Genomic DNA, 22,418 nt, shown 5'->3' with positions numbered 1-22,418 from the left:
GCCATTGGTGAATACGCATAGTGCTTGAAAATAACGAAAGGAAAATCCCAAATAGAAAAAACTACTCAAATAGAATAGTACAAAACTTAAATCCAATAAAACACATTTTATTGTTTGATCGCTACACGGAATAGACTTTTCAGTAATTCGGCCATACATAATAAATAATTACGTATTGTGGCAACACTTCTCTTAAATTAATGTACCTTGAACGGATACTGTTTGTCACGTTATATTTACCATCAAAATGGACGTAAAGCGAGAATGTGATGGAGAACAGTCTGATAAAGAAGGCAAGCCTTTGTTTGATACGCAGACTAGCCTCCCAATCAGCCCGGAAGTTCGCACTCATATAAAGCAGGAGAATGCCGACGTTTCAAGTTGCAATTTCGAGGTTAGTTTTTGGAAACTGATTTCTTTTACAATCACTCTGTATTGTGACTAGCAACGATTGACTATTATTACAATATTTTGCTTGTTTATAAACTGCGTAGAGACACAATGATATTAAACGTTGATTTAAAAAATAACTCGATTATACATTTTGACAGCTAGGTACGATACATTTGTGATTTAGGTTAGGGCAGGTTATCTTCTAATTCATTTTGACTATAAGTAATATACATTGTTATATGGATATTCCTTGACGTCACGTGAACTGTAAGTGGTTTTACTGTGTTAACCATAATGTTTCTTTCAGTATCTTTCAGCGGACCTCTCTATTATAAAACCAGAGACGGATGATCAACTATCCGTCATCAAGCGCAAGATTATTAAAGATGTAATAGACCCATTATGTGATGTTGAAGATCCTCAACCGGGTTGTTCTTCTTCAGAATACAGGCCAATACATCAGGTTCGTTCAATTATAAAATGTGTTATTTTTCTTCCCTCGGTTTCATATCGAAGGTTGGAATTAGCAATACATGTTTTAATCTTAGAGCCGTTTCACACGCGACACCATTGTCTCGAGACGCTGCATGAATGGGCGCGTTTAGGCGGAGAAACAAGTATGTCGCGTTCATATATATGTAGAGAAAACGATCATGCGGTGCCCAATCCGTTGACATCTTCCCAATTGATGAGGGTGACGTGTTTAGATTTATTAAAAAAGATAAGAATACTCGCTCTTAGGGACCGCATATGTCCCAAAATTTTTTTAAAGGGTTGTATTGACTTTGTCAAGTGCCACTTTCATATATATATTCAACCTGACAATGGAGACGGGTATCTTTCCGGAAGCATGGAAGATGTCGAAGGTTACTCCAATTCATAAGAGTGGTACGGAGTCATCAGTGGAAAACTATAGGCCGGTAGCCATTCTCTATTCACCAGCAAAAGTTCTTGAGATGATCGTGCACAGCACGATTTCTCCGAGGATTGAGTCATTTCATTGCCGACTCAAGTATTAATCTATAGATGGCGCTGGTCATTTATAATGAATGAGCAGCATGGATTTGGTGCAGGCCGTTAAACGATTTCTCGCGTTATTCGGGAGTTATTTTAAGAATCGTCAACAATACGTATCGTACACCCTCTATCAGTCACAGACATGACATTTAAAACATTTTCTGGTGTGCCTCAGGGCTGAAAGTTGGGGCCATTGCTGTTCACGTTTTTTATAAATGACATAGCATTGGTAATTAAAAATGCTATGTTTATGTTGTTTGCTGATGACTTGAAACTCTTCATTAAAGTTGTAATGCATGGATTTACTGCTGACAGTACATATTACCGAGGCCATAAAAAGAAAATCCACGTGTACACTCATGTACACACGTATTATTGTGCAAGTTGCAAGATTGGTTTCATGAACCAAAAAAGTTCGCTTCTGAATTTTCACGTGACAGATGGGATTTGTTCGATATTCGCACCTGCGCAGTAGAGCGACACTGGAAAACCTGCTGAAAAAAAAACAACCTACACCGCGCAGTCTCATTTTGAGGTTAACCGATTTTCACGATCTGTCAAAAAGTACCTATCATAAAATGACAACATGGCGTCTCGCTTACTATTTACGACAGTCAGCAATCTTACGTGCGAACAGTTATTATCGTTAAATACATCTGTAAATTTTCAATGTTTCCCATTAGTTCTTGGTCGTTCCCTCGTGGTAAAGGATGGTGCCACCTTGGAATGTTATCATCTTTTAAGTGATCAAGAATTCCCACTCTTCTCAATCCTCTGCTTCTATCAGGACAGAGTGAAGGCTGCTCTCAGTCAGTTCTTTTACTTGGTCGCTCTTCCTCTGCTTCACCTGCCTTGGAGGCTACCCAAAACTACCAGTCTCTCCAAAGTATCCGCTCTGCGCTGAACAATTTGTCAAAAAACTGTAGAATTCGTTTCAGACGTAAATTGTTGAGAGACGTTCCTTTATAAAATATTAACATTTTTATGGAATTTTATATAATATATGGAACATACATAATTTTGAAAACACTTTTTAGAAAATATATAACTGACTGAAGAAATCTTTTTTTGGAAAAACTTTATAAAGTCATTGGACGTATATAGACGCACCTGGTGCGTAATAATCAGGCGGCCTATCGATAATAATTTACGTGTATTTTAAATTACCTTTAAATTTACATTTTAAAAAACCCACTTTGATTTAAAATACAAAAGCCGATTGGCTTAGTTTAGGCAGGGTTTCATTGAATTTTAAATACTAATTTAATGAAAACCAATAAGTATGCCTGATAATGTTTAGTGTGCACTATTTATGTCGGATCTGAACAGCCTACTTTCACCTAGATAATAATGTTTTAATATGTTATATTAATAATATGTACTTATTGACAACATGTTATATGAAACGTTGTTTAATTCAGTTCGCTGCGACGGGTGTCACTGGTAGCAAAGCTGAGACTGACATAAAGCGCGAATTCACTGAAGATAAAATGCCACCATTTTCTTATGAAGATCCTCAACCCGGATGTTCACATTCAGATTACACACCAAGACATGGGGTATATTCAATTTTATATATTGTAACATTTGCTTCTCTATTCGCCGATTTTTATCGAAGGTTGACGTTTAAAATCTCAATAAATCTCCGTACCATTCCTAGCCAGTCGTATTGAAAAAGTTATTAAAGTAATCAATACCTACCTACTTTGATTTAAAATACAAAAGCCGATTGCCTATGGCAGAGTGTATTACAAGAGCCATTAGTTAAAGTCTCAACTTCTTAATTATTATGATAGGTTAATTAATACTGGGTAATTATTGAGTTTTGAAGAAAACAATTTTTAAAGCCATAATAACTGATTGTATTGCTGCAGGTATGTATTCATTAAATATTTAGGAGAACACAATTTATCACTTAAATAGTAGAAGTGATCAGTATACATATTAAATATATCGATGACCTAATCAAAATTTTTTTATAATTTTCAAATAATGTCTTTATTGTTTTTTTTAGTAAAGTTGTTATAAAACGCAAACTGTGAAAATCAATTTCCGTATAAATATGTATCTACTTATCATAAAATTGTACTGCTTTTCATCACTTTGAAATATTCGGTCAAATTAAAAACAACAATTTATTTCTCGTGCTTGTCTTTGTAAAGGATTTTTTTCATACCCTGATAGAGATGAGGTTTTCGTTGTAATCTATAAATATACTATTGTATCGTGTAAAACAGACTTTTCACAAAAAGACGCAGCGTTTACACACCTACTATATGCGCACGAAAGTAAGTGTGCTTCTGCGCAGGTCCGTTTTAGTGTTGTTTAGCTATAATACGACTTGCTGTTTTGCTCAAATCATTATTTAAATATCAGATGTGCTCAACCGGTAAACTTTATTAATTCGAAAAATATTTATGCTATAACATTTTATATGTGTAAATTATATAAACTGAGTCATTCCTTCTCGAGAGTGTCGCTCTTTGGATAACTGCCGTCCCTATGCGACGCTTAGTATGCGTGCCCTCACGAATTCAGAAGTATAATATAATAAAATATTGTTTAAACTGTTGATCGAAGTCGCTTGATGAAATTTGAATATAAATTCTATCCCGCACTTTCAGGTATAAATCTACGTCCCCGAACCCCGATATAGTCTGTAACACTGTATACAGCACTTTATAATCGTAGCCAAGATAAGACGGTTCTGGGTAATATTAAAATATTTTTTACAATATTGATCTAAGTTTCTCGATGAAATTGAATATAAATTCTATCAATTTGTAAATTATTTGTGTCATTGGTTTCGCCTTTTGACATCCTCCGACACTATGCACACTCCCTAATGACACACTAACACAGAAATTACTATAGATCTACCATCATAAATTGGCGTTTCAGCGAGGGCGCTAGTATGACATTGAGAATTTTACCATAACTAACAAAAAAATAGTAATTTATAATTTATTATTGGTAGTAGATTTCTGTACAAATATTATGCAATCCATAATTCGAGAAACATGTTGTAAAATTAAATGGCATTTATAACAAATTTATCCTCGATAAACAATTTTAGTTTCAAATTCGACCGGCTGCCAACTTACGATGGTAGATCTTTAGTTATTACACGATGCTTACAATGTATTTGCTTTTCGATGTTACATGTAGGTGTATTTTTTTAAAAACTATTTACGGTAACATTGTATTTTTAATATCTATGTTGGTACTATTACCATTTCTTAACGTCAATTTCTACACTTTCAATGTCTGAAGATGCTGAAAGACAAAAGAAAAAAAATAACTCAAATGGAATAGTATAAAATCTCATTTAGACTAATATTGACCTCGATTATTTTTGTTTTTTATAGGTTTCTACTAAAGTCTTTTTCACAAAACATCACGATATAGAGAGGTGTCAACAATCCTCGCCTGATGAAATCCAAGATATAATTAAACAGTATTCAGAAGTGACGATAGATAAACAAAACATTAAAAGAGAAATCTCAGAACGAGAGACTCCGAAGGAACTTCATCTTATTCTGAAAAGAGTAGTACATTTCTCACTTAATTTGATTTGCAGCTTTTGTAACGCAGTTTTTGGATGCGGAAGTGCTCTAAAAAAACACAAAATAGTTCACACGGGCGTGATTGCTGATCAAAACCAAGAAAATATATTCTCGCAACTAGATCATCTCAAAGCACATAAAATGAAACGTACTGGCGAAAAACCTCATAAATGCAAGATATGCCCATATAGATGCTCGCAACTGAGTTATCTTAAAAGACATGAAATGACACACACAGGTGAAAAACCTCATAAATGCAAGGTATGCCCTTATAGATCCTCACGACTTGCTAATCTAAAAGACCATGAAATGACACACACAGGTGAAAAACCTCATAAATGTAAGTTATGCTCATATAGATGCTCGCTACTTAGTAATCTTAAAAACCATAAAATGAAACACACTGGTGAAAAACGTCATAAATGCAATGTATGCTCATATAGATGCTCGCATCGTAGTCATCTTAAAGAACATGAAATGACACACACAGGTGAAAAACCTTATGAATGCAAGGTATGCCCTTTTAGATGCTCAAGACATGCTAATCTAAAAGACCATGAAATGACACACACAGGTAAAAAACCTCATAAATGCAAGTTATGCTCATATAGATGCTCGCGACTTAGTAATCTTAAAAACCATAAAATGAAACACACTGGTGAAAAACGTCATAAATGCAAGTTATGCTCATATATATGCTCGCGACTTAGTAATCTTAAAAACCATGAAATGAAACACACTGGTGAAAAACGTCATAAATGCAATGCATGCTCATATAAATGCTCGCAACTGAGTCATCTTAAAGAACATGAAATGACACACACAGGTGAAAAACCTTATGAATGCAATGTATGCCCTTATAGATGCTCAAGACTTGCTAATCTAAAAGACCATGAAATGACACACACAGGTGAAAAACCTCATAAATGCAAGTTATGCCCATATAGATGCTCGCGACTTAGTAATCTTAAACACCATAAAATGACACACACAGGTGAAAAACCTTATAAATGCAAGTTATGCCCATATAGATGCTCGCGACTTAGTAATCTCAAAAACCATGAAATGAAACACAGGTGAAAAACGTCATAAATGCAATGTATGCTCATATAGATGATCGCAACGTAGTCATCTTAAAGAACACGAAAGAACACACACAGGTGAAAAACCTTATGAATGCAAGTTATGCTCATATAGATGCTCGCATCTTAGTATTCTTAAAACCCATGAAATGACACACGGGTGAAATAGCATATAAATGCACTGTATTTCCATATAGATGCTCGCGACTTTGTAGTCTTAAAAGACTAAATGACACACACAGGGTAAAAACCATATAAATGCAAGGTTTGTTCATATAGATTCTCGCAACTGATATATCTTACAAAAACATGAAATAACAGACACAGATGAAAAACGTCATAAATGCAAGGTAGGCTCATATAGATGCTCGGATCTTGGTCATCGTAAAAAACATGAAAGTATGCACACAGGTGAAAAACGTTATAATTTCAAGGTTTGCCCTTATAGATTCTCGCAACCTAATGACGTATCCTCAGGGTCTTTCGTGGTTTAGCTCAGTCGGCGACTCCAGGTGTCAAAGATTTTATTAAGTATAACTATTTGTTGATTTTTATATATGTTTTTTAGACTCGGGACTGTAATGTGATAAAGGGACACGGGGAAAACAACACAATTTTTCTTTTAAAGCTTCACTTATATTATGTTTATTTTTTACGAGCACATTATTTTAATTTAACTTCCCGACAGTCAGTCACCGGTTGCCCCTTGGACGCTAACTGACGGTTACAGATTGCGACGGGGTTCACAATCCCAGTCAAGCTCAAAAAATCTTTATCGGAAGCGCGATGGGGCTTTCTTTATTTTATAACGCGACACACAATAATTTTACAATAGAAGGTGTTGCCATTTTAATATTATTGCGTGTTTAGAATTTAGATTTTACTATTAAAAACGATTCTACTGAATTTAAATTACATTCACCCATCGCGCTGTACAATGGTTAATACCTACATTATTTAAACATTAATTTAAAACTTCTAGAATATATTGACGGGTTATCATGGAGCTTGGTTGCATGTTTTGTTAAGCCGACGATTTTTGAGACTAAGTAACATGTTTCAGTCTTTTCTGAAGTTACAGTGTAGGCCCTAGCAATAGGCTAATGTGAGAGTGTATCACTAATTATCTTAAAAAACATGAAATGACACACAGGTGAAAAACCTCATAAATGCAAGAAATGCCTATATAGATGCTCGCAATTTAGCAGTCTTGAGAGACATGAAATGACACATAGGTAAAACACCATATAAATGCAAGGTATGCCCATATAGATGCTCGCACTTAAGTTATCTTAAAAACCATAAAATGACATATAAAGATGAATAACGTCATAAATGCGAGCTATGCTCATATAGATGCTCGCAACTTGGTAAACTTAAAAAACATGAAATTACACACACAAGTGAAAATCCTAATAAATGCAAGATATGCCCATATAGATGCTCTCAACTTAGTAGTCTTAAAAGATATGAAATGACACAAAGGTGAAATACCATATAAATTCACTGTATGTCCATATAGATTTTCACGACGTAATGCACTATTTTTCTCGACCATTTTCGATCCTAATGAGATCATATGGGGCTCTACATGAAATGGATGTCAGCCAGGATTCGAACCAGGGACCCACGATAATATATAATATGTCCTATGCATATATAAATGACAAGATTCATACTGTTAATTTCTTTATAAATGTAGGTTAGGGGTGAATATAAATACTATCTTTTTAAGCGACCCTAGGGGTATGGCATATATTATATAAAGAAGTTATTGTTTTTTCGGGTGGCGCCTCGAAGGACTACCTTTATAATGCCATCTTATTTATACTGTCACCAAAAGAAAAAGGAAGGCCCTGGTGCCCGACAGTTTCAAATTCCAGATCAGCAATTTAATCAAAAACACCATTGCCCCTAACGAATGTTTAGAATCTCTGACAAAGCTAAGTAAACAATAGCACCCTCAATGGGCGAAAAAAACTGTACTACCGGCGAAATCGTCGCTCGGCCGAGTGACAGAAAAAAATCACCGTTAGGTTTTGACTTGACCGAAAGCCTTCCCTTTTCACCTCCCCGCTGTCTCACCCCCCATAGATTCGTCGTAGATAATTGTGGACAGTACGTTTTCTCCCGCCAAAGTGCAAGGTATCTAGGGCTGCACCCTCGGTGTGGCCCGGGTTCTTTACGATGTAAACTGTCAAGTCACGCCCGTTTTAATATTATAAATTAGTGAATCCCTTCCGTGTTATCGGCTTAATAATAACCCCTATAACCACCTTGAAATCACGCATCGCGTCTTCGATAAAACACTTTGGCGTCGATTCCGCTAATGCGCTCAAACACGTGCTCCAATGTGACGACTGTGCGATAACTAAATCTAAGGCTTCTTTAAGTGTAATTAATGATGTAAAACAATCGATGTCTACCCTAATGTAATTACAACCCAGGCTTGTATAATTTAGTGTAATTAAATATATTCTCCGCGCGGAGGTTTTGAATCGAAGTTTCTGTGTTATAATTATGTCCTATGATGTCACACCTTTCCCCCTGGTCTATGTGATGCTGATGAAGGATCCCACCAGCCTACATGTGAGTTCTCTCCTTCGTCTCTGTATCAATACTTACTGATTTTGCCGCCATTGTATGAAGTTGCCTGACTGTATTTTATTGATAATAAAATCATCGTTGTTTTTCTTGTTGTGATATTGTAAATTGTATTGGAATTTCCTACCTGAATAAATTAAAACTACATGTTGGTTCCTGCCAAAACTATCGAACATCTGGAGAATAGAAAAAATAATGTAGTGACGTAACCTGGCTCGCGGCTAGCTCGTAATGTAAACCAGGGTGTCCATAAGAAAGCCAGAAATGAACGGGAGTGGATCTTTATTATGGCACCACATTTTTATTTATCCAGTAAATACACCAAATTTATTCACGATAAATGTTCATAGTTATTTTTATCGTATTAATTATCATAGTTCTGAAAAAATAAAACTTATAAGGTTGTTTATAAACTGTTCATTTGATCATTATTTAATCTCAATAAAACTCCCAAAAAGTTTCATAATATTCACACTTAATTCGAGGAATGTACACATAAATGTTCGGTATATACGTTTATTTCTTAAAATATTTTCTTATGAAAAGTTATAATTTATTCGTATTCACATAACATTAAATTTTTAAAATATATTTTATTTCACAAACTTTTAGTTTATAAAGTTATTTATTATTTACAAACCTAATTTGAAAAGTTTATTAATTTTTTACAAACTTAATTTCAAAAGTTTATTTTATAATTATAAATTTAATTTCAAAAGTTTATTATTATTTACAAACTTAGTTTATTAATTTGTTTTCACTTAAACAAATTTTCACAGAATCTATAATGATTACGTCATCCCGGAAAAACGAGTAAGAATTACGTGTCATTTCCCGATACGTAATGCGGAGTAATATTTCGCGAGTGAGGTCACGCTTTTTTCGCCGGTCGAAAAAATCTATCTTTTCATATCAACAAACATGTTTTCCCCGGTACGATCGTTTCTCGATTGAGGACTTGATACGCGACGTTACACGAAAGCTTCTTGGGACCATGCCCTGTATTGAAGACTTACTGCTGCGATGGAGATCTGTAGAACTGATTTTTCATAGGAAAAGCGTCGCCTTTTATACCCTCCTGGTTGAGGTCCAGTACGAAATAGTCCGTAAGGGACAGCGAATCTGTCCCTTTCATACAAAAGATAATTTTTATCTACGACACTTTTTCTTATGAGAAGTTCTTTAGAAACGATCGAACCGAATTTCTAATTATACGATTTTCACAAAACCACATACGTACCAATGTTATTTTGGGTAGCCTTCGGAACAAAGATCGTGACTACGCAGTTAGTGTGACGATTTTAAAACGAATAATTTTGTATATTTTTATATATCTAAATGGAAGAGAAAGTTTTTACCTCATCAATAAGCTATCGCAGTAGGTATGCGGATTAAGGAAGTAGCGACCATAATCTTAGCAAAAACGTCACCCCCACCCTATAACTTGTGCAACGATCTTACCACCACTATAAATCATTCTAAACCAATGAAAAATTAACCAGCTTTAACAAAAGTGATCGTCGTGACATTATTTTCACATTCAATATTTATTCGTAGATCGAAAATTCTCACGTAAAGTAAATATTATAAGAAGATACCTACTGCTTATTTAGACGTAAGTATACGTCCTGTAGAAGGAGATGACAAATGCATGCACCTTTTTTAATTCATCTGTTTATATAATTGAGTCAAAACAGCGTACTTCGGAGGTGACTTTGAATTTATAATTCTCTCTTCTATTCTTAGCGCGTTTGTTTTCAATAACAATGCGCTCCTACGTATTCAGATTCAAGGTCACGAATTTATCCGCTATGTTGAATTATTATTTATCTACTTTGTTCATCTACTTCAAGTGTGATTAGTAATAATTGTTATGTTTCACAGGTGACAACTCACCTGTGAAAACGCTCATGATATTCCTTCATTTATTTATATAATGTTTATCAGAACTTTCGACTTATTAGCGGTCGAAGTCTATATTTTAAAATTTAGCTTGTATCGGTATAGATTCATGTACCTACTTATACAATAGTTATATATTTTTAACAATAGCTTAACACTACCTTAATCTAGTTATATATGTTTTTTTTCTTTATTATTATACAGTACAAGAATTTATAAGTACCTATTACTAATTCCATATTTATACATTTCTAATATTCATATAAAGCTCAAGTGCATAATTATGCACTTATAGAGTTTCACACGAGTGTTTTTTTGCGTATTCTATTTTCTTATTTTAATAGTCATTAATTCCAGCGTTTCACATTTCAAAATGACATCGAAAAATAATATTTATTTTGTATATTACAAGGTCTATAGTCACAGCGCTACGACATTTGTTATTTTTTTCTGAAATGACAGTTTAACATTTAAAATTCTTTTATAATCATTAACATGTTTAATATTAACATATTTATCCTCAACTACTTAATGATTATTCTAACTTGCTGCTTCTCTATGGTCTTTCGACCGATTTTATTTCTTCTTCATCCATAGTTCATTTTGAGAAATCGTCTAGACTTGTCAGTGAGAACCATGAGACTATTATGTACATTTTATTTGTGCTGTGTCGTGAGGTCGTCGTACTGTTAATTAGTGGCAGAATTGACTATAAGGCTAGATTCGTATAGTTATATCGTCAAACCATGCTCTTTTCTAACACCAACTGAAGGTCGGTGTGTTTTAGTTCGTGTCACTGTCTGTATGAGAAATTGTATTTATCACAGTTAAATGACTTTTCACCAGAGTGAGTCATTTTGTGTGTTTTCATGTGACCAGAATGTCTGCATGAGTAATTGCACTAATCTCATTTAAATGGTTTTTCACCAGAATGAGTCATTTTGTGTTTTTTTCATTTGACCAGAGTCTTTGCATGAGCAATTGCATATATCACAGTTAAATGCCATTTCTCAAGAATGAGTCATTTTGAGTGACCTTTCAAAATCTTGAAAAATGACCATCGTCACATTTAACCGGCCTTGCAACGGAATCGGTCGTTTTCGCAACTGTGATTTTGTGTATCGCTTTGTAAAGCAACATTAGGTCAGCGTAGGTCGGTCAGGGTAGCGAATCTATTATTGTCGGTCATTTTCAATGCCTTACCTAAACAAACTATTAAACGTCAGAGTGACAGTTGGTACTTTAAAAATAAAAAAACGATAAATAATTATATAATTTAGTAATATAAGTTTAACTTTATAGAAATCAACTAACGGCGATTCAATAGGCGACCCGTTTTCTTACGTGTCTAATTTAACAAGATAATTAAGAGCTAGTCGAAGATACTTGGTTATCACAAGCTTTGTTTTTGTTATGCCAAAGAAGTATAACTTCTAACGTGCGTACATAAGTAAGTACATACACATATTTTTTTAGTTGTCCGACATTGAAATAATATATATTTCGAATCCTACTGATAAATTAGTTATTTTGATTGTTCTCTTTTATTTCTCTATGTTTTATATTATTTTTATTATTACCATAATAAAAGAATTTTTATATTAAACATTAATTTTATATGAAAAAGGTGCATTTTTTTCTATTAAAACTATGAAGCCGCATTTGCAAGTTTGTTCGTCAATTCTCAAACTATATGGCCGCAATTGCAAAATTCCACAATATAATTTAAAAAAAAAATATTTATATATTTAAGAACTACAGTAGGATAAAGTACACAAAATTATTTTAACAAGGTACAATTTTCTGCAGTCTACTGCAATTAATTAAATTGTAGTTCATTATTTTACATTCAAACTCAAATTACTCAAGATCATGTAATTTGCAGTTACGACCCTATAGATCTCAATGTGCTGTATGTATACAAAAAGCAGAATCAATTTCACAATGTGATGCAGTTAGCCGAAGTGTCTTTCGGTGAGTACCTACCTATGCATTCTTTTTCCAAATGCAGTCGTACATGAGGGCCACTGAAAGCAGAGGATACAGCTGTGGCAGGTCTTATCCAGAAATAGATTGACTCTGGCTGATCATAATGGTGAAGTTGTTATTTTCAGGAGTGTGAAGGCAGCCTGATCAATATAAGGTCGGAGAATGATAATGCGGATGTCATCATCAAACAAGAATTTTTTGACGATGCAATTCGCCAAATCAATAATGAGAATCCTCAACCCGGCTCATCCGATCGACAATACAGCCCAATGGACCATGTACGTTCATTTACAGGTTCACTAATACAACTTTTAAACATTTTTTTTTATAGTCGAAAGATCGATATCTACATTGCATTAAAATTAATATAGTCACCGCAGTTGTTCTCAACGAAGAAAATTCTGGTCACCCAATTTGGATGTCACTAAACTCGAGCACTGCTGGTCGTATATCGCGAATAATATCGGCTTCCATTGGGTTTATCAGCATAAACCAGTGACTCCACGAAGTTTAACAGGAAACCATCCAAATATCAAAAATCGCACGACCTTAAAGAAGGCCAATATTTGGCAGTTCAATTTTTCAAAATCAACTAAAGCAATCGACGACCTTAGCCTAAAAACGGCAAATGTCAGAAAACACTCGTTTTCAGAAGAGGGTAAAAACCTAATATCTTGGTTGTCAAAATGTATTTTATTAATTTGACAATAATGAATCATAGAGAAACCTTATATGCACTATATGGATGTAAAAAATATATTAAATTTATTTCGGTTAAATAGATATTTAAAAAAGAATGACTATGACATGTGCTTTTTTTACACAATTTTTGGACCTTTGTTGTTTTTGTTGCAAAATTGAAAAGATGGTTATGTAAATACTAAATAGTATGACTAAAACACTATAATTTTATTAAATTAAATGAAGAATATATATTTATGTTATTTTTAAATCATAATACAAAATTTAATAAGGTTTGAACATAGTATTTACCTATTTACAAACGACTTCAATGTTTTAAAAAAATCAAGAATTAAATATTTAAAAAAAAATTAAATATTAAAATATAAAAAACAAAAAAAAAACTGGATCCTTTACTTATAATAAATCTCATAATGTATTAATACTTTTATATGTTTTATTTAGATAATCGCTAGAAGCACTGTACCGGCCAACGTTGCGAGTCTCAAATCATTATGGAACGTGACTGTAGCACAGGCGTCTATTGAAGACCTTCACATTCAGGAACGAGATATGAAGAAAGATCTAGGGGAATATGTTGAAAGGTTCAAAGAATTATTAGTGGCTGTTATACAACTGGAAAAAAATCGTTTCATAAACAAAATTTTGTGTGCAGTATCTGTTATGATTTTTTTTCATCGTTCGACCTTATGTTGCTTCACAAAGCGATACACAAAACTACAATTGCGAAAGCGACCGATTCCGTTGCAAGGCTGGTTAAATGTGACGATGGTCATTTTTTAAGATTTCGTCCTAGTCACGTCATGAAGTTACTCAAAATGACTAATTCTGGTGAAAAGCCATTTAACTGTGATAAGTGCAATTACTCATGCAGACAGTCTGCTTAAATGAAAAAACACGAAATGAGTCATTCTGGTGAAAAGCCATTTGAATGTGCTATATGCAATTATTCATGTAAACGATCAGATGACATAAAAAGTCACAAAATGTGTCATTCGGGTGAAAAGCCATTTAAATGTGATATATGCAATTACTCATGCATATTGTCTAGTAACATGAAATCGCATAAAAGGACCCATTCTAGTGAAAAACCTTTTAAATGTGATAAGTGCAATAACACTTGCAGATATTCAATTTATATAAAAACACACAAAATGAGTCATTCTGGTGAAAAACCATTCAAATGTGACACATGCAATTACTCATGCACGTCGTCTGGTAGCATGAAAATACACAAAATGACTCATTCTGGGGAAAAACCATTTAAATGTGTTAAGTGTAATTACTCATGCAGACAGTCAAATCACATGAAAAGACACAAAATGAGTCATTCTGGTGAAGAACCATCGAAATGTGAGACATGCAATTACTCATGCACGACGTCTGATAGCATAAAAATACACAAAATGACTCATTCTGGTGAAAAGCCATTTAACTGTGATAAATGTAATTACTCATGTATAACGTCTAGTGGCATGAACATGCTCAAAAATACTTAATTTGGTTAAAAGCTACTTAAATTATCAGTGCCGATTTTCTCATGGGAGCGCTAGAGCGGTGAACACCCACCCACCCACTCAATTTATGCGAAAAGATTTTTTTTTAAATAAGTATTTCATTTATATTTGATTTATTAAAAGTGTTCTGATCTATTAATTACCGTGGTCAGTAATTCATATACAAAAACAAATTCTAATATGTGTTTTTAACCGGCTATTTTAAAGACTTATTCATTTGAGCGATAAACCGTGTCGCTCGTCTGTCGGAAAGCGCCCGGAAATCTTATATCGATTAATGCTTTTGCAATGAGCAAAGAGTTACACGTAAAACCAATATGTACATATTTTTTCATCGTGAAACGTGGTCTACGCGAGCGACGGTTCAAGTCGCTCACGTCCGAATGCCTACTTCGAATAACGTCGGAAATCTTCGGTTTTAAAACCATACAGCCCGTATCACACAACAATTATTGTTTGACAATTTTTATTCAATATAAAAATAAATTCGTTTCACAGTACGTATATTAAATTTCCGCACATGTTGACAACATTTCTCAAATTTAAGCGAAGTACAATTTAAAAATAAACTTCTAGTTTTTTTCAGTTTGACAACTAAATTCACAATGTTTATCAATTATGATATCTCTCCAAACTAGCTCTGTGGGGGTTTAACATGCGTGGTAGGGTGGAAATCGTAAAATATCACGGCTAAATGCTTTAATAATGTCAATTTTGATGAGTTACGGCTTTCAAGAGCCACATTAAATAGGTCCATTTACCTGGAACACCCAATGTTAAAACTTCAACTTTTTTGCGTGCATTTGCTTGTGCATCGTTAGTGCACGTGTGTGCACGACTTTTTTTCGTTTGTGCACCTATAATAACCGAAAAATTCCAATTTCAAATTGGGTGTTCCAGCTAAACGTTGGGTCACCCAATGTTGAAATTTCAACTTTTTTCTAGTGCATTCGTTTGTGCATCGTTAGTGCACGTTTGTGCACGCGTTTATTTCGTTTGTGCACGCACATTAAGGGGGTTATTCGCATTTCAATTTGGGTGACTGACACGGCCCCAAAATGTAGGCCCTCAGCCGGCATTTTTCCTTAATAAATTAGTGACGTCACAACTTTTCGATCCGACCGTGAATGTCGATTTTACTTGAAAATACGTGCCCAATCTCTAAACAAAGCTATAGTTATTTTGTATTGAGTCCCGTAGTACAGTCTGAGTGACTTATAGCCCCTCAGAATGAACTACGGATGAATTTTCTTTCAAGGGGACCAAACGGTCTTATAAGGTGGAATGTAAGTAATTGAAATGTATAGGATTAAGGTTAAAAATAGATAATAAATTGTAAACGACTTATGGGATATCATTTGCTAAACATTGTAAATAAATGTCCATTTCTATTTAATCTGATTTTGAATTATATAAAAATAAATTTTATTTTTCTAAATTAAGTCGCGATGTTTTCGCCGCGGCCAAAGTCAAATGCCTTAAATAAATAAATTATGATATCAAATATTGTCGTAATTAAAATCTAATGATTACGTTTTGTAAGTACTGATTACACACACTTAATTTAAATAATAAATTAATATTTCGAATTGTAATAAAAAGGGTACCAATTTAAGTACCTACTTTTGTAAAAGTTAAATGAAGGAATTTCGAAAATGAAAATTCTGATAATGTAAGTTTAAGGACTTGGTTGCTCTCTTAATTTACGAATAAAAATTATTCTTTAAATCTGTCAATTAACCTCGACAGATCAATATTAAATTACCCGAAATAGGTAATTTTCAAACTCAATAAATGAAGACTTGTCATAGAAATTTTGATTTAAACTAATGTTATACCTTTAAGTTGAAGTGTTCTATAAATATAATTGAATAAATTATAATCGCAACCCTTTCCGGCTATCCGTAATTGGCCCGCAAAAGTTCTGCATAAAAGAAACAGAACAACTGCGATTTCTGCCAGTCTTATTATATCTACGCTCTTGGACGGTCATTTTAATGACTCACGCCGCTACTACGCATTATTTTTAGCGAAAATATTTTAATTTTTCTTTTCTGTTAGCTCGATAAACGCACTAACAGATATTTGGTCAATTTGTGTCGAAAGCACTATAAGGACTTTCGCGATTGTTATCAAACTTGTACCGTCTATAGTTATTAACTAATTATATATTTTTACTCTATTGAATGATCATAATTTTCCGGAAAAGCCGGGAAATAAACGGCTTTTCTATGATTGGTCCAAAATTTTGGCCATTAGCTCTGTGGAGGATGTAGAACGATCTCCCATTGGTCCATATTTCGAATGACGTCAAAATCTCGGGTTTTTCTAGCTGTGGGCCTATATAACGTCCTGCATTTCATGTACCTTCAGTCGTCGATTTTTCAGTATTCCCGGAAGGTTGTGCCCGGAGGCGATCCGAATTCGCTTAGTTTTTAGATATTTCTCCGATATTCATTCGGGAGATATTTCGGTCGCGTCGTAGTCTGACGTCACGGCGGATGACGTGTGTGATTCGAGTTGTCAATCGATAACGTAAATAATACTACGTCGTATCATCGTTAGCGAGGTTATTTCCGCGATATATTTTTTTTGAAAGAGCATAGCTCCTTAAAGTTTACGATCGGCGACTCATAGTTATAAGTGTGTGATCGTACATTAATTAAATATAAAATAATTATAATTAATTAACTTTATTTAATAATTAATTTAAATAAGATTTATAAAATAATTATGCAATTATTTGAAATTAAACTAAAGTGTATAATTGTCGATTATAATTAATTAAAAAGAAATTAAATTTATTTATCGAGAATAATTTAATAAATAATTTGAACTGAATTACCAAAAGGAGTTTTTTTTTTATTTTGAAAAATAATCAACGAAACATTTTATGTAAAACATCTGATACTAAGGAAAGTGACAGATAGTCAGCTGTCTTTGACGTTTACGTAAATATTTACGAAAATAAGTTCGATCTGAAAGACAATCAGACAATTAATGATCTAGGTGCTAACCTATCGCTAGGTAGTGGTCCTAAATAATATAAAGTTAAATAATAATGATCAAGTGTATTCCAAAAGTGTCAATCAAGAACTTTAGTTGATCACCCTCTCCCCGAATAGTATCGAGCTAGCCAAACAAAGGTTCTTAATCGGTCCGAGGGCAGGACCGGTTGTAGATAAAGTACCTTTGAAACTATTCCAGGACCGGGGTGAACGTCATGACCCAGCTAAATGCTGGATACTTGTGTCACTAAACATGTGTTTATCCTTAAATTTAAATTGTAAACACTTGTGCGTTGTTAGTGAACGTTAGTGCACGATTTTGTTTTGCTTTTACACCTATATTCAGCGCGCTTTTTAATTTTAAAGTTTGTATGCAAAACCTGACTGGGTGGGTTTAAAAAAATATTTTGTAGTGAAATCTCTTGTTGCATAGCTAGTGCGCAATTCTGCATACTGTTTTATTTTTTTCTCATATAGTGCGTGAGTTATTCGTTATGAAATATTTGATGAACGTTAAGTAGAACCACCCAACAAACTTTTTTAACTTTTTATTAAGTCATAAATTTGTCTATTATTGGCTTACGTTTGTGCACGTGCTTTTTTTGTTTTATCGATTATATCGTGAGATATTATTTTTTAAAATTTTGTGACTTGATACTTGAACCATTAAATTTGCCTTAATTTTTTTTTGCTTAGTGCATCCGATTAAGTTTATTTATGTAAACCTTTAGCACGATTTTTAAATTTTTTATCTCTTATATTAAGCTAGTAATTTGATTTTGAGTGGCCGTCAAGTTTTAAAACCAAACATTTTTTTTCCACATTTTTTAAATGCACACCTTTGAGTAATTTAATGTCATGATTTTTCATAAAGTTTTTCTTGTTTTTCCATTTAAATTACGCGAAAAATTTGCATTTTTCCATTTTCACTTAGTAACCCGTCAAAATGTCCCGAACAAAAACAACCGCATCCGTTTGGAACATCCAGTCAAAAGAGTGTCCTCAAAATAGCCAAAAGGCTCACTAAATATGTCGGTTTATAATAGACTACCTCAAAATTGACAATTTGATTACACAAAAGTGTCAAAATTACAAAATCATTCAACTTTCTTAACATTTATCTATTTATTTATGGTTTTGAATGGATCAATGTCAGTTTCATAAGGAAAAATGCAGTAAATTATATAATTATACTTACCTACTGTTTTTTAAAATGATCTGTATTAAAAATAAATACCGTTAAATTATTAGAATACAATTAGGGATGCATACTTTTGAAAAATGCAATAGGTATGTTTTTATGCAACGATATTTTCTTCAAAAGATAATATTGGAATGACATTTATATTTTTTTTATATAAAGGGGTTAACTTGCAGGCACTTAACTCTTCCTAATAATATTTGCATCTTCTTTTTCTTTGTTTCTCCAGGTGGTGCAACGTAAAGTATGCTTGTAGTTCTGGTAGGTGTTATGTTAGGAGAGAAGTGTTAGTCACTTCATATTATGCTATCCAGAATCGATATCAAATAAAGTTTTGTAGGTTCTTTAAAAAGTTATTGCCTCTGACGGCTTCGACAATTGTTTCACGCAAATGGTTTTCTTTTGAATGTGTGTGTTTATTAGTTCTTAAACAACGTACCTACTTACATATCTGTTTACATTTATATTTAAACTCATCACGATTATGAGTTTTTAAATGACATATTTGTTTAGGTACTACTTTCAAAATAAAATTCATCACACGCAAATGGTTTTTCTCCTGTTTCGTTTTATGAGCGTTACGATAATTTTGTGCCAAGCCTCCGTATAAGTAGTCAATTTATTTAAAAGGTGATTCACCATTTTGTATCTTTACATATGTTTGAAGATTACTCCGTCGCGAGCATCCAAATGAACATACATTGCATTTATAAGATTTTTCACGAGTATGTTCTATATAATATGTACATATTCATTTCATGTCTTTTAAGACAACAAAGTCGTACGCATTTATATGAATATACATCGAATTTTAAAAGTTTTTCACCAGAATTTGTCATTTGTTAGTTTTTAAGATGACTTAGTTGCGAGCATCTATATGAACATACATTGCATTTATAAGGTTTTTCACCATTTACAAAAAATGGCCGCGCGGCTTAAGCGTTGGCATATTGCGTCAAGGGTCCATAGTTCCAATCCTCGGTCCGGCAAGTACGCATATTATTCGCGAAAATCTATATGAACATACATTGCATTTATTAGATTTTTCATCGGAATGTGTCATTTGGTGTCGTTTAATACTTTAATTTGCGAGCATCTATATGAACATAAATCGCATTAATTAGTGTGTTCATCAGTATTGTCATTCCACATGTTTTAAGACTACTAGGTTTTTTAAATGACTTATTTGATTACATTTCAAAGTCATCACTCATTACACGCAACTGGTTTTTCTCCTGAATGTGTAAGTTTATGAGTTCTTAAACAACGTATTCGATACGATGCTGCCAAAAGTTGGTAAGTTGATAGTTTACGTATTTTGAGTTTACAACGGATAAAATGTCTATACTTATATACGTTTGCCATATATTAATATCAAGTTCATCAGATTTTTAAAACATAGTTTCTTTAGCAGCTATTCATTGTGTTAAAAATACGTAACTCTTGATCGTTCAATTTACCAACATCAGAAGACTGTAAAGATGTTTACATTGACTACTTATACGGAGGCTCGGCACAAAATTATCTTAATGCTCATAAAACGAAACAGGAGAAAAACCATTTGCGTGTGATGAATTTTATTTTGAAAGTAGTACCTAAACAAATATGTCATTTAAAAACTCATAATCGTGATGAGTTTTAATATAAATGTAAACATATATGTAAGTAGGTACGTTGTTTAAGAACTAATAAACACACACATTCAAAATAAAACCATTTGCGTGAAAGAATTGTCGAAGCCGTCAGAGGCAATAACTTTTTAAAGAACCTACAAAACTTTATTTGATATCGATTCTGAATAGCATATAATGAAGTGACTAACACTTCTCTCCTAACATAACACCTACCAGAACTACAAGCATACGTTACACCACCTGGAGAAACAGAGATAAAAAATATGCAAATATTATTAGGAAGAGTTAAGTGCCTGCAAGTTAGCCCCTTTATATAAAAAAAATATAAATGTCATTCCAATATTATCTTTTGAAGAAAATATCGTTGCATAAAAACATACCTATTGCATTTTTCAAAAGTATGCATATCTAATTGTATCCTAATAACTTAACGGTATTTATTTTTATTACAGATCATTTTAAAAAACAGTAGGTAAGTATAATTATATAATTTACTGCATTTTTCCTTATGAAACTGACATTGATCCATTCAAAACCATAAATAAATAGATAAATGTTAAGAAACTTGAATGATTTTGTAATGTTGACACTTTTGTGTAATCAAATTTCAATTTTGAGGTAGTCTATTATAAACCGACATATTTAGTGAGCCTTACACCGTTTTGGCTATTTTGAGGAGACTCTTTTGACTGGATGTTCCAAACGGATGCGGTCGTTTTTGTTCAGGACATTTTGACAGGGTACTAAGTGAAAATGGAAAAATGCGAATTTTTCGCGTAATTTAAATGGAAAAACAAGAAAAACTTCATGAAAAATCATGTAATTAAATTACTCAAAGGTGTGCATTTAAAAAATGTGGAAAAAAATGTTTGGTTTTAAAACTTGACGGCCACTCAAAATCTAATTACTAGCTTAATATAAAAGATAAAAATTTTAAAAATCGTGCTAAAGGTTTACATAAATAAACTTAATCGGATGCATTAAACAAAAAAATTTTAAGGCAAATTTAATGAAGTATCAAGTCACTAAATTTTAAAAAATAATATCTCTCACGATATAATCGATAAAACAAAAAAGCACGTGCACAAACGTAGGCCAATAATAGACAAATTGATGACTTAATAAAAAGTTAAAAAATTTTGTTGGGTGGTTCTACTTAACGTTAATTAAATATTTCATATAGAATAACTCACGCACTATATGAGAAAAAAATAAAAAAGTATAAAGAATTGCGCACTAGCTATGCAACAAGAGATTTAACTACAAAATATTTTTTTAAACCCACCCAGTCAGGTTTTGCAGACAAACTTTAAAATTAAATAGCGCGCTGAATGTAGGTGAAAAAGCAAAACAAAATCGTGCACTAACGTTCACTACCAACGCACAAGTGTTTACAATTTAAATTGAAGGAAAAACACATGTTTAGTGACACAAGTATCCAGCATTTAGCTGGGTCACCCAAATTGAAATGCGAATAACCCCCTTAATGTGCGTGCACAAACGAAAAAAACGCGTGCACAAACGTGCACTAACGATGCACAAACGAATTCACTCGAAAAAAGTTGAAATTTCAACATTGGGTGACCCAACGTTTAGCTGGAACACCCAATTTAAAATTGTAATTTTTCGGTTATTATAGGTGCATAAACGAAAAAAAATCGTGCACAAACGTGCACTAACGATGCACAAACAAATGCACGCAAAAAAGTTGGAGTTTTAACATTGGGTGTTCCAGGTAAATGGACCTTATTCTGACCTTAGACTATAGATACATCTAGACGCCACTCATTGCATTGCTAAATG

General features: G+C 33.1%; 1 protein-coding gene across 2 annotated transcripts; it reads left to right on the top strand.

The window, feature by feature from the left end:
• Nucleotides 1-190: 190 nt before the first annotated feature.
• Nucleotides 191-22,113, top strand: LOC147075513 (uncharacterized). Of its 2 annotated transcripts, XM_085942416.1 has the most exons (5): nt 191-394; nt 701-856; nt 2,832-2,969; nt 4,779-5,237; nt 21,068-21,680. In XM_085942416.1, the coding sequence occupies exons 1-5, from the start codon at nt 248-250 to the stop codon at nt 21,089-21,091; spliced, it is 924 nt and encodes a 307-aa protein (XP_085798542.1). In that variant the 5' UTR covers nt 191-247; the 3' UTR covers nt 21,092-21,680. The 2 variants fall into 2 exon arrangements, with proteins under 2 accessions (XP_085798542.1, XP_085798543.1); XM_085942417.1 differs by lacking the exon at nt 2,832-2,969 and having other exon boundaries at nt 200-394; nt 21,068-22,113.
• The last annotated feature ends 305 nt before the right edge of the window (nt 22,114-22,418 follow it).

This window comes from Rhyacophila brunnea, unplaced genomic scaffold (assembly GCF_057557595.1).
Source record: "Rhyacophila brunnea isolate RB1 unplaced genomic scaffold, BYU_Rbru_1.0 scaffold_142, whole genome shotgun sequence".
In the NCBI taxonomy this organism is placed as follows: Eukaryota; Metazoa; Arthropoda; class Insecta; order Trichoptera; family Rhyacophilidae; genus Rhyacophila; species Rhyacophila brunnea.
This window is presented reverse-complemented; position numbering and strand designations above follow the sequence as displayed.

Bases quoted from the DNA above. Each gene is read 5' to 3' on its own strand.
- LOC147075513 (XM_085942416.1), top strand. From the start codon at position 248: ATGGACGTAAAGCGAGAATGTGATGGAGAACAGTCTGATAAAGAAGGC. The intron at 857-2,831 runs GTTCGTTCAATT...TGTTTAATTCAG, and splicing joins AATACAGGCCAATACATCAG to TTCGCTGCGACGGGTGTCAC. The intron at 2,970-4,778 runs GTATATTCAATT...TGTTTTTTATAG, and splicing joins ATTACACACCAAGACATGGG to GTTTCTACTAAAGTCTTTTT.